Source organism: Kogia breviceps, chromosome 6 (assembly GCF_026419965.1).
Source record: "Kogia breviceps isolate mKogBre1 chromosome 6, mKogBre1 haplotype 1, whole genome shotgun sequence".
NCBI lineage: Eukaryota > Metazoa > Chordata > Mammalia > Artiodactyla > Physeteridae > Kogia > Kogia breviceps.
This window is the reverse complement of record NC_081315.1, coordinates 35,569,531-35,587,725: the sequence shown is the minus strand read 5'-3', so window position 1 is coordinate 35,587,725 and position 18,195 is coordinate 35,569,531. Positions and strand designations below refer to the sequence as shown.

General features: G+C 33.1%; 1 protein-coding gene across 4 annotated transcripts in view; it reads right to left on the bottom strand.

Moving 5' to 3' along the window:
• Positions 1-18,195, bottom strand: part of UBA6 (ubiquitin like modifier activating enzyme 6) — a 91,684-nt gene that overhangs the window by 26,161 nt on the left and 47,328 nt on the right. For all 4 annotated transcript variants that reach the window (XM_067035714.1, XM_059065733.2, XM_067035716.1 and 1 more), the window contains 9 exons: positions 17,434-17,557; positions 13,670-13,773; positions 12,281-12,343; positions 11,452-11,528; positions 10,905-10,971; positions 7,172-7,315; positions 5,684-5,751; positions 4,896-4,974; positions 3,455-3,535 (listed from right to left, as the gene is read on the bottom strand). In XM_067035714.1, coding sequence (XP_066891815.1) covers positions 3,455-3,535; positions 4,896-4,974; positions 5,684-5,751; positions 7,172-7,315; positions 10,905-10,971; positions 11,452-11,528; positions 12,281-12,343; positions 13,670-13,773; positions 17,434-17,557 — 807 coding nt within the window. The remainder of the gene's footprint in view (positions 1-3,454; positions 3,536-4,895; positions 4,975-5,683; positions 5,752-7,171; positions 7,316-10,904; positions 10,972-11,451; positions 11,529-12,280; positions 12,344-13,669; positions 13,774-17,433; positions 17,558-18,195) is intronic.

The following is an 18,195-nucleotide window of genomic DNA, read 5'->3' as shown; positions in this document are numbered from 1 at the left end:
AAAGAAAGCCTGCATGTTTCAATTTGAAAGCTCTTGCTAAAGCAGAGGTCTACAAACTACAGTGCAGGCAGGTGCCTGTTTTTGTAAATAAATTTTACTGAACACTGTCACCCACTTTATGGCTGTTTTCTTACTGCAATGGCAGAGCTCAGCAGCTGTGACAGAGCCTTAAGATCCACAAGCCTAGAACAGTTACCATCTGGTTAAGAAAAAGTTTGCAGACCGCATTCTAAAGGATGCAAGATTAAAGTAAACAGATCCAAGATAATCTAAAAAGTACTCATAATGCATTTGCCACTTAAGCTAGTATTTGTAAAAGATTTCACTAGAAGCAGTACTTATCAGTGTGTTCCAGCTGCTACATGTTGATTTGTATTCACAAACACATTCACTTTCTTTTAGCTGGCATTTCCGATATATATGTACATATATATGTATATAGATATGTGTGTGTGTGTATATATATATATATATATATATATATATATATATATAGGTTTGTTTGTTTTGTTTTCAACAGTTCCTTGTAATTACGTGTTAGAGGATATCTCTTTGAAATGGGGAAAAAAAAAGCACAGAAAATGTCCTTTAAGAAAAAGCTTAGGGCTTCCCTGGTGGCGCAGTGGTTGAGAATCTGCCTGCTAATGCAGGGGACACGGGTTCGAGCCCTGGTCTGGGAAGATCCCACATGCCGCGGAGCAACTGGGCCCGTGAGCCACAACTACTGAGCCTGCGCGTCTGGAGCCTGTGCTCCGCAACAAGAGAGGCTGAGACAGTGAGAGGCCCGCGCACCGCGATGAAGAGTGGTCCACGCTTGCCACAACTAGAGAAAGCCCTTGCACAGAAACGAAGACCCAACACAGCCAGAAGTAAAGTAAAATAAATAAATAAATAAAAGAAATGCATTTCCATTAAAAAAAAAAAAGAAAAAGCTTAATCAACATATACTTATTGTGATTACTGATTAAAAAGCTTTTTCTTTTACTTCCCCCAACCCTACTTTTTATCCACTTTTTTTTCTTTTTTTTTGCTGGTCTTCTACTGGATTGATCAAGTATTCTTGATTCTAATCCTCCCTCAATGCCCCTGTCAACCCCTCACTGAACTGATTTGGAAGTTAAATCTCTATTTTTATGTGGTGATATTCAAAATTTTAACATGTACATGTGACTTAAGATCTAAAATTAAAATCTCCATCTTCCTCCTGAACAATTGGAGGATATTTGAACTCTCCCTTCTATTTTCCATGATATCAATGAACATTTTACTTATTCTTAACCAGCCCACCCCCAAACTGGTCAATATTTTAATTAAAGGTTTTAAAAATCAATGCTTATTTAAATCTAAGAATGTTGATAAATGCCCCTACTTACCCTTGCTTCACACATTGCCTATATTAATCCATAGTTCTTTCAGTGAGAATAAGCAGTAATCTTTCATCATTTTACTAGTCAATTATCTTTTTTTTTTTTTTTCTCTTAACAGATAATTTAGCTGGGTATAGAAATCTAGGTTGATAATCCCTTGCACTATGAAGATATGCTTCTCTATCTTCAGGTGTGCATTTATTGCTGATGAGAAGTCTACTAAGTAATCTCTCTTTTTATCTTTGCTTTTGATTTGTTTGGGATTAGTTTACCTTTTCAATTTGAACACACTTATCTCTTCAACTCTGGAAACCTGTCATTATCCTTGGAATATATTACTTCTTCTCCTTTATCTTTACTCTCTCTGGAAATTCTACTATACTTATGTTGGACCATGCAAATGTATCCTCTTTCATTTAAAAAAAAGAATCTTTCTATACTATATTTTGGGTATTTATCCTCTTTTCATCAATCCTCACTTCAGCTATATTTGAATTTTAAGTTCACTGATTATACAAAAATTCTTCCTTGGCTTTTTGTGAAAATTTCAGTGCCTTTTCCCCTCATGTTTCCATTCCTCTTTCTATGTCTTTGGTCATTTTTAACTTTACAGTTTGTTTGTTCTATTATCTGTAGCACTCCTATTATCTATAGTTCTTAGAGAGTTAATTCTTCTATTTTCACTGGCTGATTCTTCCAGGTGGTACCTTTTTCTAGTAGACTGTCATTTTTCATTGTGAATTGTCTCGAATGGATGTTGATTTCTCTGCATAGTCCTATGTACTCTCAGTGTGTGTAAGTATCACCATGATGTGGTTTTGCATTTGTTTTAATCACAGTTCTAGAGGTTTCAACAGCCCTAAATTTGTTATATTCATTTCTCTTCTTGAAGTTTTTATATGATATAATTTTGGACCCCATACACCAGTGTGGTGCAGCTCTGAGTTATGATTTCTCACAAATGACTTTCTTTCTAGTTAATGTTTTGGACATCTATTCAAGACAGAAACACTTGTGAGTCACCACAGCTTTTAGCTCAGGAATTAATTTCCCTCTTGGTTCCTGGAACCTGGGGATTTCTCTTTCCTTTCTTCTAGTTAGTTTGGCTACATATGTAAACACTTTAAAAAAGAATAATTTATACAGCAAGACTGTGCATTTGCAGTAGGCTAGAAATCTGTCCACATTAACTTACCTTGTTTTGTTACCTGAAATTAAGTAGGTTTATTTATTATACTTCTTTTTCTGACTTTTATATGCTGATATGTATTATGAATTTCCAAGGAGTAAAGTAGGTGATATCCAAACTTGTGTAACCAAGGATTTTTTTTTAAAGAAATACTTTAAAAACTACCAGAACTAATAGTCATTTGTGGAACACAATTTAGGAAATGCTGAGCAGGAATAATATAACTGTAGGACATCTGCCTGTAACTGTGAGAGTAAGTTTAATAAACTATAAAATGTGAACTATTAAATTTTAGTCACTTAATTATTATTAGTCACCATGATAAGTCAGTCTATGACATCACCACTGTAGTGTACACCTTAAAGGCAAACAGCATCAATGAAATACATTTTTATTTAAATATATAACATGGCTTTCCAGTTAACTGACATTTATCATCTTAAGAATTTATATTGTATACCAAAGTTTACACTACTCACTCTTCTTTTGATACTCACCAATTAAAACAATATGAGTACTCTGCAACTTTCTAATGTTACCTTCTCCCATCTTAAATATTTAATAGTTAGTATCTAATAGAAATAACAGTATTAATGTGCTTTATTGTTTGAAAAGCCCTTTCACATTTGATCTTCATAATTACATTATGAGGCAGGTAGTACAGATAACAGTTTCATAATACTAAAGAAAGAAACTGAGGAGCAGAGAACTCAAGTTATTTGTCACAAGGTCACATAAATTTTGAAAAATGGTCAGGGTAGAATCAGAATCTTCCAATTTCTAGCCTAGTGGCCCTATCCTCAAAAATCAATACTTCAGATCCATGTAGTCAAATACGATTCAAAACTGGGCAGCAAAAGAAATATAAACTTTTAACTGTCAAGGATTTATATCTTACCGTTCCCTTCTCTTTGCCTGTGCCAACACCTAGCAAAGCAAAATTTTTTAACATTTCACAGCCTATGGCTCCACATCCTACCTATGGAGAATAAAAATAAAATGTATCAGATTAAATAAAATTAAAACATCTACTTACTAAAGAGCAATTTCATCTTAATTTTCTTCAAATGCTAAGTTACAATAAACAAAAACTTTTAAAAATAATTTGAACTTTTAAAGTAACTTAAAAATCATTTTACTTTAAAATATTTAATGGTTCATGATATCATTATAAGTGTCTCAATTAAAAAATGTATAAATCATAGAAGGAAAAGCATAATATTTATAATTCCTTTAAAAAGAAGATATTTTAATATTCCACACAAAAGCCAAAGTTTGAACTCATTTTTTATATATGATGGAAACAAACAGCACTAAACAGTGCAACATTATAATTAAAAAGATTACTTGTTTATAGACAATTTTCTAAACTCATTTGATGAATATAACTATTCTAAGACTTTAAAGTAAAAACTAATAGGAGATTCTAAATGCAGGTAAAAGCTCAGTAATACTGCTGATTTTCAAAATATTATTTAAAAAATGAATAATAAAAATCAATAGGGCTTCCCTGGTGGCGCAGTGGTTGAGAATCCGCCTGCCGATGTAGGAGATACGGGTTCGTGCCCTGGTCCGGGAAGATCCCACATGCCGCGGAGCAACTAAGCCCGTGAGCCATGGCCGCTAGGCCTGCGCGCCCGGAGCCTGTGCTCCGCAACGGGAGAGGCCACAACAGTGAGAGGCCCGCGTACCGCAAAAAAAAAAAAAAAAAAAAAAAAAAAAAAAAAAAAAAGAATCAATAGTACTTTTAGGACTGATTATAATAATTTAAAAAAATAAGTGGCAGGAGAAGTCATCTTATGCTATTGGGGAGAGCTTCCCTGCCAATGCACTAAGACATTTAAGAAAGACAGATCCATCTACATATTCCTACATTTGGTAAGCAAAAAACAAAAAAAAACCCCAAACCCACAATTTTTAATGTATTTCTAGAAAATCATTTAATGTTCAAAACTATTATACTAATATTTTAACTTTACACGTACTAATTCTCTAGACAATGGGTTGGCAAACATCCTCTATAAAGGGCCAGACAGTGAATGTTTTCAGCTTTGTAAGCGATATGGTCTTTTTCATAACTACTCAGCTTCACTATTATAGTATGAAAGAAGCCACAGACAGTATTTGAATAAATGGGCTTGGCTGTGTTCTCGTGAAACTTTATTTATAAAAACAGGCAGCAGGATGGATTTGGTCTGCAGGTACACTTTACAAATTCCTGTTTTAAACATTTCCTGAATGTCTACTATGTTAGAAACTGTACTCAAATTTCCTTTAATAAATTGATATACAATAGCAGTTTGACTGTACTATTTATTCTTATTATTATTCCAACTTACTAAAAAGACATTCAAATTTTGTAGCTTCCGACACAAAGTGTCTCCAATGCAGGTTCGTAAGGCATCATATCTATCTCCTCTGTAGAAAACAATATAAACCAAGAAAATAGAATGACATAAAAAAAATTATTAAGATTAGTTTCATTGCTGCTAGTACCAATTTAATGAGTTTCTTCCAAACTAACAGATAAATTATCTTATTTGAAAGAGAAGAAACTTCATAAGGAAATCAGTTGTTTCTTTTTTCCATTTGACTTAATATTCTAAGTCCAAATGACTTAAGTGAAGGTCACTTTAGTTAATCTGGAAAAAAATTTTTAAGGCAGGGATTTTTAATAAAGGTTTGTAGAGAAGACTATGGTTGGGCTTTGAAGTTGTTAACCCACTTAAGTTGAAGGCAGAACTTTGGGTTATGTGTATTTTTGGGAGAATGAATTCATAAGCTTTTATCAGATTCTCAAAGAGATATGTGACCCAAAAGGTAAAGAATGACTGATACAAATAAAAGCTGCAGGTAGCAATTGTTTTCATCTAAAATCAGAATGGTGTTTTGAAACCTAACCATTCTCATGATATAAATTTAACACTTTATATTCATTATTTATAAAGTGGTAAAGAGATACTGCATTATTATGACACAATCTCTAACTAGAGAAGAAATGACTGCACAAGTGAGCTAGGAGAAAAGACATCTAAAACAAATGCATGTTTGCACAAAAACTCTTTTAATCTAGTTTTTTCTTATAAACATACAACTAAGAAAAAAGCAACAAAAAGGTCAGTATTACCGTGGGAGAAATTCTTCACGTTCAGGTTTGCCTAGGGATTCGACAATATCTGCTGCTTCAATATATAACTTAAAGTAGAAGATAAAAACATAACTTACTATGTAGAAAACTAAATTGCTAGAAAAAGTAATTATCTTCTGTAGTTATTTAATGATCATTAAAGAAAACAATGATAAACATGCTGCTTCAGAGTAAAATAATGGATTAAAAAATATAATTGCTTCTTATGCAATAAACATTCCTTACATTCTTTCATAGAAACAATGGTTAAATCTGGAGGAACTGTAAAAAGATATAATTTGATTCATGTCATTTAGCCATATTACAGATGATATATTCTAATATTAACAAACAAATGGAAATTTCACCTCCAAATCTATTTTTATAACTACATAAAAACTCCTGGAAGCTTCATTCAATTTCAGCTACATTTGAATAATTTGTTTACTTTTGATAGAAAAGTACCTAGTCCATATTTAGTTTCCAACTTGGAAACTATGTCGTCTGTAATTATTACATACACTACAGAGGAAATGGTCTAGGAAGCCACAATTTCAGGATTTAAAAATAATATCAAACAGAATTAGTTCAGGTTAATGAAAAAAAAACGCTGAGTCTCATTCTCATTTTCATTTTAAGTAACTTATATGGCTAAACAATGTGAACATGACCATGAACATGAATAAATGGTTATTTATTTAATTATAACATAGAATCATTATTAATAACATAATTTATATTCCGCATGCTGTTAATAGTTATATCTAAACCAGACTTTTACAATTGAACTTGTACACTGTGTTAAAATAAACCAAATAATCCAGCAGCAAAATAACATTAATAGCATCTATAATAAATTTACAAATTTTAATTACTAAGTTAAACTTTTTAAAATATAAAAAACAAGATCAATGTTTTATTCAAATGTTTAAAATTAAAAAAAATATAAAGGGCCTGAAGAGTATCCTTTGATACACTTTGCCAATTATTCCTTCTGGTAATAGAAATCAGGGTTTTTCCATCTTGTGATGTTTTTACCCTATATAGTTCTCAAACTTTTACCATTCCTATGCTTTCTACCTTTGGAAGTTTATACCTAGAAACTAGGGAATCTGAAGATTCATGATGCCAAAAGACTCCATGGAACAGTTCAGGAGTCCTGAAAGCATATGACTGCTAAACTAACAGTAGTGGTAACTAAACATAAGGATACGAAAATTTATTCTTCACTCTCACAAACGAGAGAAATACATCCTAGAATGCAGCTTTGGGTTACATGCCAATAGCCTCAACAAATTATCTTGTCAGTTTCCATTACAGAATTAAGTGTTGGTGGCACATCACATCTGACTCATGCATCAAAAAATATTTTAAGGTTGCTTTTATAATATATTAATTCATATTATATTATGATTCATAGCAGACATTCATTATATAGGTGAATAATTCAACCTTAAGTACAAAAAAATATTAAAATAGAGAACTAACCCACTGGCACAAAGGAGAAAACTTTCCTGTCACAGCTTTCAATACTTCTTGGCTGGCAACACCTCCTACTGCTGCAGCAAGTGGGGGTAAAAAGCCTTGGGCAGTCCAAGAGAGCCAACGCACAATGTCATAATTTACTTCAGGCTGAAACACAAGCCACGAAAGAAAATAATCTTAAAAGTATTCATATGTATACTCAAAATTTCAATAATTATACCTTAACTTCTAAAAGAACTACTCAATTTCCCTAATAGTTTTTAAGTTCTAAAAAAAAGTCCCAATCTCATAATAAAAGATCCAATTCCATGTCAGTTACCTTAAGCAGTATATTTCATTACCAGTACCTACCCAATTTTGCTTTTTGACTCTTTATGTTACACTAGGGAACAATTTAGAATTAACTGGATTATCTACCGTGACGTCAGAAAAACAACCAGAATTTTAAAAAACATGTTTTAATGAAAACTATGGAAAAGCCTTGCATCTACATAAATGAAAAAAAAATGACCCATAAAAAATGATGAGCTATCATTTTTGCTTGAAGTGGCAAATAAAAAGTAAAACTGTAAAAAAATGAGGCAATACATCGTTAGAAAAGGCAGTTTAGGAAAAAAATTGAGAGTAATGGCACTTTTGTGTACAAATCTAAGAGCCAATCATCACAGAGTTCTCATTACCATACTTAAACTGAAATGATGTTTCTCAAAATAAAATTTATTAGTATTTTTAAGGAAAAAATGGAGAACTGGATTTTGGAGCTATTGTTTTAGCACAATTTCTGATCTGTCACAAAGATCTCTTCATGAGCTGTGGCTTCTCTTTCTCTTCCTGTTTTTTCAACATCAGTAACTAGAATCTTAACCTAGGATTCAAGGGCTCAATTAATCTCTTGAAATTCTATGTAAAATAACAGTACTTGTACATTTAGGGGAAGAAGGAAGGCTTTTATTACATTATCAAATATATCTATGATAAAAAAAGAGGTTATTATCTACTCACATTACACCTACTCCATTTCAATTCTCTATATCTCACTATTTTACATCTATTTAGCACTAAACTCAACTCAGATTACAATTTCATTTAAGATATGGCATTTCTGAATGCAGAGATATTGGTGGTACTGATAATATTAAAAACAATGACAAGAATGCTAATAGAAGCAGGTAATTTGATTGAGCATCTATTCTGAGTTGTATATTAAGTCCACATGTAATCTTCAAAATAATCCTAGGAAATATAATTTCTATCATACAAATTAGAAAACTGAGACTTTGAAAGATTAAGTAATTTACTCAAGATTTTACTGCTAGTAAGTGGTGAAACCAGGATCTGAACCCAAAGAGTCTAACTCTCCAGCTCTATTCTTACCATTAGGTAAGAAGCTTTAGGTAAGAATCTTTCAAGATTTTATATTTTTTAATAAACATCCAGATCTGGGGAGTTTTTCATCACCCTAGGATAATGACTAAGGCCTATATCTGAATTTCTCCACACGGTCTCCAAAAGATGATACATATCCACAAGAAGAGAAATAAACCAGTGGTAGGGCTTCAGCATTACTAAGAAACAGAAATTATGAACTTCAAATTGCCTGTAAATAGAAAAACAAACACCAAACCCCAAATGAACTATTTCTGGACTTCATACTGCTGCAAGCCTGAACAGGGAGCAGGAAGTGTGCAACCACAGAAAAGAGAATGAAAGGCTTAATGTGACAAAGCACAGTCAAAATCATCCTGAGAAAACAGAAGGCCCATACTAAGTGCAAAAAATACTGAACATGTATGAAGTCTGGCAGATCTCAGCAGTGGCTACGGTGAAAGAACTTGCCTGGGGAGAATGATGTAACTAGAAAGGGGGAGATATCCCTTGACAGAGAAGGCTAAAAAGGAAGTAAAAGGGCTTCCCTGGTGGCGCAGTGGTTGAGAGCCTGCCTGCCGATGCAGGGGACACAGGTTCGTGCCCCAGTCTGGGAGGATTCCACATGCTGCGGAGTGGCTGGGCCCGTAAGCCATGGCCACTGAGCCTGCGCGTCCAGAGCCTGTGCTCCGCAACGGGAGAGGCCACAACAGTGAGAGGCCCGCGTACCACAAAAAAAAAAAAAAAAGGAAGTAAGAGAGGAAGTTAAGTAGGATTTGGCAGAAATCAAAGAGATCCACAAGATATATCAACACATATCCACCAAAAATTTTTTTTAATTAAAAAAAAAATCACCTATTAAAGAAACTTCTTTTAAGGAAGAGAAGAGGAAGAGGGGCTCTAGAAATAGAAATCTGAAAAAGCACCAAAACCTTTACCCTGTCCAAAAGCATATACAGAAAAATCGGTTTACCAAACAAAGCAGATCTAAAAAGGAGACAGAAAATTAGAATCAGAACATTTCAGTACTGAAAATTTCTCCCCCAAACTAATTACAAGGCAGAGTAAATATGACTGAGTGAATTATATATCAACAAACACTTGGAGATGTGGAAAACAAACATAAAAAACCCCACCATGAATCAGAAATTTAATAACTAAGAACCAAAATGATCCATTCCACCTCCCCCAAAGGGGAAAAATAAATAAATAAAAGAAAATATGAATCAAAATGGGCTCATGGTATACCTGGAAAAATTGACTGAATGATCAATCTTGAGTTATAACCTGGTAAAACTATTAGATTTCACAGATGAAAAAATACACAGAAGAAAAAAATATACAGGGCCCCAAGGCAAAAAGACCAGATTATTTATAAAAAGAAAAGTAAGCTGACATTGTATTTCTCAACTATAAGATACAAAGCAAGATATCAAGGAAGAAAGTTAACAGCCTTGAATTTTTCTTTCAGCCAGGCTCCTTTCAAGCATAAAGGTTACAGAAAAAATTTGAAATGTGTAAGAACTCAGGGAATATGGTTAATTCTAAGCTCCTTCTGAGAAATGCACCAGAGACTAAACCTAATTTCAAGTCTTACTATAAAGCTACAGCAATCAAAATAGGATGGTACTAGCAAAAGGATAGAAACAACCAATGGAAGATAATATTGAGTTCAGAAAGAGCCCTACACAAATGTGGTCAATAAATTTCTGACAAAGATGCCAAAAAAAACTGAATAAAGAAAAAACTGTCTTTTCAATAAATGGGCTAGAATTACTGGATATTCATACACAAAAAAATTAACCTTGATCTATACCTGGCAAGATAGAAAAAATCAACTTAATAAAAGTACAAAACTGTACACAATGAGTTCAAAATGTATAGACTTGTACATGATCTATACTTTGTATGGTATAGAAAAATAAACTCACAAAACAATAAACCTTCTAGAAGAAAATACAGGGGAAAAGCTTTGTGATTTTGAGTTAAAAAAGGGCACAAACCATAAAAAAGAAAAACTGATAAACTAAACTTTATCAAAATTAAAAACCTGTGCTCCTCAAGACACTGTATTGATAGTAAAATGAAAAGACAACCCATAGACTGGAAGAAAATATCTGTAAAATGTGTGTCTGATAAAGGACTAATTTCCAGATTATATAAAGAATGCTCTCAATTAATAAGAAGAAAACAACCTAATTAAAAAACAGGCAAAGATTTGAAAAACTGAAGTAGAATAATGTCAAGTAACTTGCTTACTGTCACAGAGTCAGTAAGTAGCAAAACTGGAATTTGCAGGATAAGAGAACAGCAATATATAGAAGATTTATATGTTACATAATCTTTGATGGCCATAACTTTGAACATTCACCTGCTCTTCCAAGGTTTCACTTATAGATGTTGCTAGTTTCAACAGCTCTTCTGAATCTTGCTGGCATCTAGGATTCAAAATAAAACACACCAATTTCAATGTTCTCAATTGCTATAAACAGTAGGTCATATTCAAAACTGAAATTTAAGAAATATGTTGAAAAACTATGGATTACAAAGTGCTTACTGACTTTAAGGTAATATATATAAAATACTTCAAAATTACTTCAAAATCATGCTCACCTAAGAACAGTATATAAATAATGTTTAGTTTTAAATATACATGGCAAAAACTTTTTGCAACAATACCAGGAGGTAAAGTCTAAAGCGGATTCATAATTTAATAATTCTCAGATTTTTTATTTTAAAACGTTATAGCTTTTGAAGACTTCAAAATGGGAAAATTCTTATTTAGTATAACTCCATATTTATAAATTGATCTCTCCACTCCTACCAGAAAAAAGACCACTTCAGAAGTGTTTATACAGTTTGGTGTATCTAGTGGTATTACAATAAAAAAAAAAGTTATTTCAAACAAAGAGCATTACCCAGTATTTGGCTTGCGACTATAGTTCTCCTGAAACTGGTCCAAGGCAAGCATGGCTGAGTGAATCTCTAAAGGTGCCTATTTAGAACATTAAAAATTGGTCAATATTTATTGAGTGTGTAATATGTGTCAGGCACTGTGCTAATGCTTTTAAGACATTATTTAATTTAATCATTATAATAAATGTATTAGCTTATTACTATTATTATCTTTATATAACAGATAAGGAAACTGAGCTTGATTTCAAGGTCATAAAGCTATATTTCAACAAAGATCTAAGTTTTAATCCCAGGCTCTATGACTAGTTTTTATTAGGTTATCCATATGAAACAAAGTATTACCAACTGAACAAAGGAAACAAAATGTCTGTACAAGAGCACCGAATTCCTTTTCTTTATCAACATTTACAAATTTGGAAACTGTTAATATTGAATATAATTCTTTACTTATCACAAATACATTCACTGCTACAAAACTGATCCAGTAATTTTAAAAAAACAGAATAAATGCTTCCAAGGTTTTTATGGAAGAACTATGTATTACATAACACTCTACATGGTTCAGAAAATCTTTTAATATGATCACCTTTGCATAAATTAATGAAACCACCTTTACACTATCAAACCTGGTATATCATTATAAAAGTAAACCTTTTTCCTATTATTCCAACATTTCCATTATATAAATTCCTATTTTTAATCCTTGGGCATCAGCTCTAGATACATAAATATAACTTTTATTTTTAAAAAATCCGACAGTCTGACAGAAATCTTCATAATCTCTTACCAAGCCCCATCTGCCTTTCTCAAACCTGCAAAGCATTTATTTACCTCAGGTTTGCTAAAATCCGCAATAAGGCACTTTGGATGTTTTATCTGCTTCTCTAATGGTTCCTAACAGAAAAAAACAAACAACAGAAAAAAATCCACTATTACTTCGGAGCAAGCACATGACTACTTGACAAACTACACAGAGCACTAAAAGCAATGGCTCCCTCCCCAAGGTCTGAAATAAATAAGGTTGGGCTAATATGTTTTAAATGAAATATAAAATAGCTACCATTCACTGGTTACCCCTTTTCGTATTATCACACTTTATTTTTTTAATGTTACATGCAACTAGATAACCTGCTCCAAATAGTAAATTTGAGAAGACTAGGTACAAACATTTGTATACTCGAAAAAATCTATAATCTTAGTCAAAGAGCTACCATATTTTTTTGATACCAAGTTATCAGGACTCGTTATGCCTGACATAACTTGAATAAATACCCAGTTAAAATTTTCTGTGTGGAGCAAAGAACACACCAAGGCCAAAAAACCCAACCACCAACCAACATTCCACCACCACCTCTGTCCCCGCAAAAAAACAAACTCAATCTGAAATTTACTTGAGGCATAATTAAAAACTGGGGTAAATGGCAAGAGGAAGTAATGCACAAAGCTTCCTACAGCAGATTTGACTAGCTGTAGCATTTTAATCTGTTTAGCTCTAACTTTGGCTTGAACAAAACCTTGTAGAGGACTTTAGTTAATAATTGTTCTGGAAAAGAAAAGGCAGTCAAGTTCAAACCTTGAGAACTTGCAAGAAAAAACAGAGACGTATTAGACAGCTTATACTGAGAAGTGGCCTAAGGATTTAAGCAGCAAGAGGCTCCTTGGTTCCTTAATACAAGTAGCCTCTACATTCTCTCTATACAGATACTTACCTTTCCTTTCAATGCCAGTTTATGGGAATTATTTAACATTTCCAACATATTACACTATTTCTTGAAATCCAAAAAATTAAAAATTAAAAAACCTGGATTAATAAATATGATAAATAAAAGAAAAATTCCTTTCACTTCAAAAATGTAAATAACTGAATAATAAAACAGAACATATACTGAATCAATGCTTATTAAATCTTTCAAATATATATTAGTTACATCTTTTGTCTTAGGAACTAATTATAAGAAGTATAATCAACTCTTTGATGATTCACAAAGGAGTAGTTCCTTTGAGGTGACTTATATACCTCAACTATATGAATGGGTAATTGTAGCTGTAAATGTTTTTTGCTGCTATCAGTTTATTCCCATAGATTGATTCTATTTTCCTGAAAGTGGGTACAAATTAAAAAACAAAATCTGTTCAGCCTTTGAATTACTTTTATTGCTTTTTTCTCCCTGCCATTCTTCTGTAAAGAAACATTGTTTTAATTAGAAAAAAAATACTTACAAAGCAGAATGTTTTAGGAGTCTTAACTTGAACAGCTATCCCTCCATGTAAATAAGGTTCCAGTTCTCTAGTATCACCAATGCTAAAAGAAAATGGTGATACCACTAAAAGGAGGAAAAAAGAAAACCATTATATACTGATATAAGTATTTAAATTTGAAGGTTTATCATCATAAAGATGTTAATTTTTCATAGTTCACAAAATTAAGAAGATCTCAGTATAAATCATTTTATTTGGTGGTGGGTGGAAGTGTGGGGAGCTAGATTATTTTTCCCATACAAATATTAAGGACTTAAGCAAAAATGGCCAAGAAAAAACTTGGAAGGAAAAAAAGGGAATGAGAGGTGCTTATTATTAGATATTAAAATACTTTATAAAGTCTCAATAATTAATATACTGATATTTTATATATATATATTTCATAATAATTAAAATAGTATGATACTGGCTCATGAATAGACAGGCAGACAAACAGATTATTCAGTAACAGACCCACAAGGGACACAATTAAGATGGTACCTCAAACCAGCAAAGAAAAGATACTCAATAAATCTTTTGGAAAAAAAGTCATCTGGGAAAGTATTCCAAATGGATAAAAGTTTTAAATATCAAAAAAGATGACAAAAAATTATTAGATAAGAGCATAGGAGAAAAATTTCTTTAAAACTTTGCAGTAAGGAAGGCTTTTCTAATTATGACTCAAAAGAAAAAAGTGAAAGCTTTGACATCATATACACATAGAGCCATCACAAGCAAAGTCAAATGCTAAACTAGAAAAATATTTTTGCGACTCATATTAAAAAAAAAACTCAGCAAATATGCCCTACATATTAGAAGTTCTGGGGAAAAATAATCAACAACTCAATGAGAAAGTGGGCAAAGGACAGATAACTCACATTAAAGGAAAAAGAAATAGCTCTAAAAGTTAAGAAAAGACACTTAATCTCATTCATAAAATGTAAAATGCAAACCAAAATTAAACTATACCATTTTCAATCATACAGGAGACTATTCTACAATTACTGATGTGAAAAGACCATCTAGATGTTTAGTTTAATGAAAAGGCAAAGGGTAGCTCTAGTCATAATATGTTACCTTGCATGTAAAAATGCATAAGGAAACCTGGAAGGGCACACAATAAACTAAGAATAGTGGACAGGTAAGAATGAGTGGGAGCCATAGGTGGGCAATAAAGTTTTCACTATAAACATCTGCCTTCTATTTTTTTTAAAAAAATTATTTTATTTATTTATTTTTGGCCGCACTGGGTCTTTGTTGTGCACGGGCTTTCTCTAATTGCCGTGAGTGGATCTACTCTTCATTGCGGTGCATGGGCTTCTCATTGTGGTGGCTTGTCTTGTTGCAGAGCACGGGCTCTAGGTGTGCAGGCTTCACTAGTTGTGGCATGTGGGCTCAGTAGTTGTGGTGCACAGGCTTAGTTGCTCTGTGGCATGTGGTATCCTCCCGGATAAGGAATCGAACCCGTGTCCCCTGCATTGGCAGGCGGATCCTTAATCACTGTGCCATTAGGGAAGTTCCCCTTCTATTGCTTTTGAACGATTTGCTTATTCACAAAATTAAATTAAATAAACAAGGTTTATATATTAAGTAGACAGAAAAGGTCAGCAGAGTAAACATCAAACTTAGCTGCTGTTACTTCTGGAGTAGAGGGGAGGTCTGAACTAGTACTCATTTTTAACTCTACCTAAACATACATACATATATATATCTAGAATAAGTATATATTATTTTAGCTATTTAAAAACATTTTTCAAATAACAAAATTACTTTAGAGCAGTAAGTATAAACTAATAAACGTTAAGAAAAAAAAAGTTTCATAAACTGCTACTCTATTCAAATATTCTCTCTCTGCTCAAAGAATTTTTGGTACAAAATGTGGGTTTTCTTTATTTTCATTCCTTGATATCCAGTGGCTTCTCCTGTTAATATATACATATAGCCTCAAGATTCGGATCCAGCACCACAATCCACCACTGCATGGCCCCCAACACAACAAAGGACAGTCAATTTATGCAAAAACAGATAAAAATTCTTTAGTATCAGTGATCTGAGTCTGTATTTTACATATTTAGATATAGTCTGAGAAACATAATCTAACAGTTTTGTTACCAAAGATTTTTTTAAAAATATGTATATATATATTTATTTATTTGGTTGCGCCGGGTCTTAGTTGCAGCAGGTGGGCTCCTTAGTTGTGGCTCGTGGGCTCCTTAGTTGCAGCTTATGGGCTCCCTAGTTGTGGCATGCAAACTTTTAGTTGCGGCATGCATGTAGTATCTAGTTCCCTGACCAGGGATCAAACCCTGGCCCCCTGCACTGGGAGCAGAGTCTCAACCATTGTGCCACCAGGGAAGTCCCCAAAGATTCTTAAATATAGATCCAAAGTTGTTTTATTTTTTTTTTTTTTTTTTTTTTTTTTTTTTTTTTTTTTTTTTTTTTTTTTTTGTGGTACGCGGGCCTCTCACTGTTGTGGCCTCTCCCGTTGCGGAGCACAGGCTCCGGACGCGCAGGCTCAGCGGCCATGGCTCACGGGCCCAGCTGCTCTACGGCATGTGGGATCTTTCCAGACCGGGGCACGAACCCGTGTCCCCTGCATCGGCAGGCGGATTCTCAACCACTGCGCCACCAGGGAAGCCCCAAAGTTGTTTTAGTATAAAGATTTTGTAACAGGGACTGATTTTTTTTTTTTCTCTCCTAAGGACCCATCTTGTAGTCATTAAAAGAAAAATAAAAGTAATCCATTTACTAGTCTATACACTAATCACATAATTATACTTTCAGATGCCCTAAAGATAAAACTGAATCACTCTCAGATGAACAGGTGTAAACATGCTGTCTCTGAGTTACAAGATATCTAGCAATGTCTTTAACTCTTTTAAACATGGCTGGAGGAAAATCACAAACTAAGCAGACTAACGCTGCTATAAATTCATTATTTTCAACTTCAAATGGGCCCTAAATGAAGCCTGATGACTTTTCGATTTTTTAAAATGTTTACTCTCCTCAAATCTCTGGCCTTACCACCTTACCTCTCCTTTGGGTCATGATTTCATCTCAGTCCACTGACAAAACAGATACCTGCAGCTTCTTGCCAATAAATCCACAAATCTGCCTGCAGTAACATCCATTCATCCCTTTATCCAAGCCACTGAACAAAAACATATATCTTCACTTGAATACTTCACTGTCACCTCACCCAAAAAGCCTAGACTGTACTCATTATCTCTCTCCAAAACCTGCTCCTCTTATTGCACTCCCTAATGTGTAAATAAATAAGGTGCCAGAATCTTCACTCACCTACCATAAAGTTTCCTCTTAAATGTCTTAAGACTCTTGCTATCTCAACTCCCACTGTCACCCCTGCTATACTACATCTTTAAGTTCCTTGAATTCTATCTCTATCTTGTTTCTTACTGTTTGTCTCTGCACAGAATATTCTTTTAATCATCTTCGTAAGCCAACGCAATCAATTTTAATCAAGACACCCTGTCCCCACTGCTGCTGTACCAAAAGTGAGTAGGTTTCCTTGCTAAGGTTAGAGTTCCCAGAATGCCTTTTCTATCTTTATATCATCACTGCTGAATGTTAGTATCCCCTCACTTGGATTAAACGTCTTGAGGCCAAGAATTGGATCATGTCTTTCTGACTGCTGGTGTGTTCTCGACACTGAGTATAGTGTCTGAACTGTAAACATGCTGAATAATGGATAAGTATAAATGAATTAATAAAACACATAAACTTACCAGTTATTTGTTGTGTAGATCCATTTAAGCCTGTCATTCCATTAATTTCTCGAAATGTTAGGAATTGTCCTGTTTCAAGTTTGTGAGGATGATTTTCAAGGCAAGTGACAATGCCAGGATTAGCCTAGAAATAAGAGTAATATACTAAAAAACAAGTCCATGTATTCTTTTTTTGTACAAATTCCAAATCTCACACAAAAAGGAACATGTTATCATAAAATTCTTAAAATAACCAAAATTCCAAGCCATTCTTCTCCTTCCATATTAAAAGCAATGCTTTAAAGAACTGTCACAAAATAAGTGACTTATCATTTTATTATGTAATTTTGAAACTTATTTTATTATGAATGTTTAAAATATAATTTCTATGTTTGGGTGAAACACCAGGAAATTTCCTAACAGTATATAATCCATCACATTGCTTGAATAATGTGATAATAATTTAATTTACATAAAACCTAATGGAATTATAATTCTCTTTCATAAGTGTGTAGATTCTAAAAATTCTCTTGCTGTTTAAGGGTTTGAGAAATACAATTATGATCACAAACATGTAGATAAAATTAATGTAATGTGGGTTTACTAATATCTCAACAGAATAGAATTCATAAGGAGTTTAAGAAGGAGAAATAATTTACAGATAAGTTAAATGGGAACGTTTATGATATTTTTCTAATTTTTTATGGATAACCTCCATATTTCCTGCACTATTCAATAAAGACAATACCAGTGCAATACAAGATCCCTTGGAGCTTATTCTAA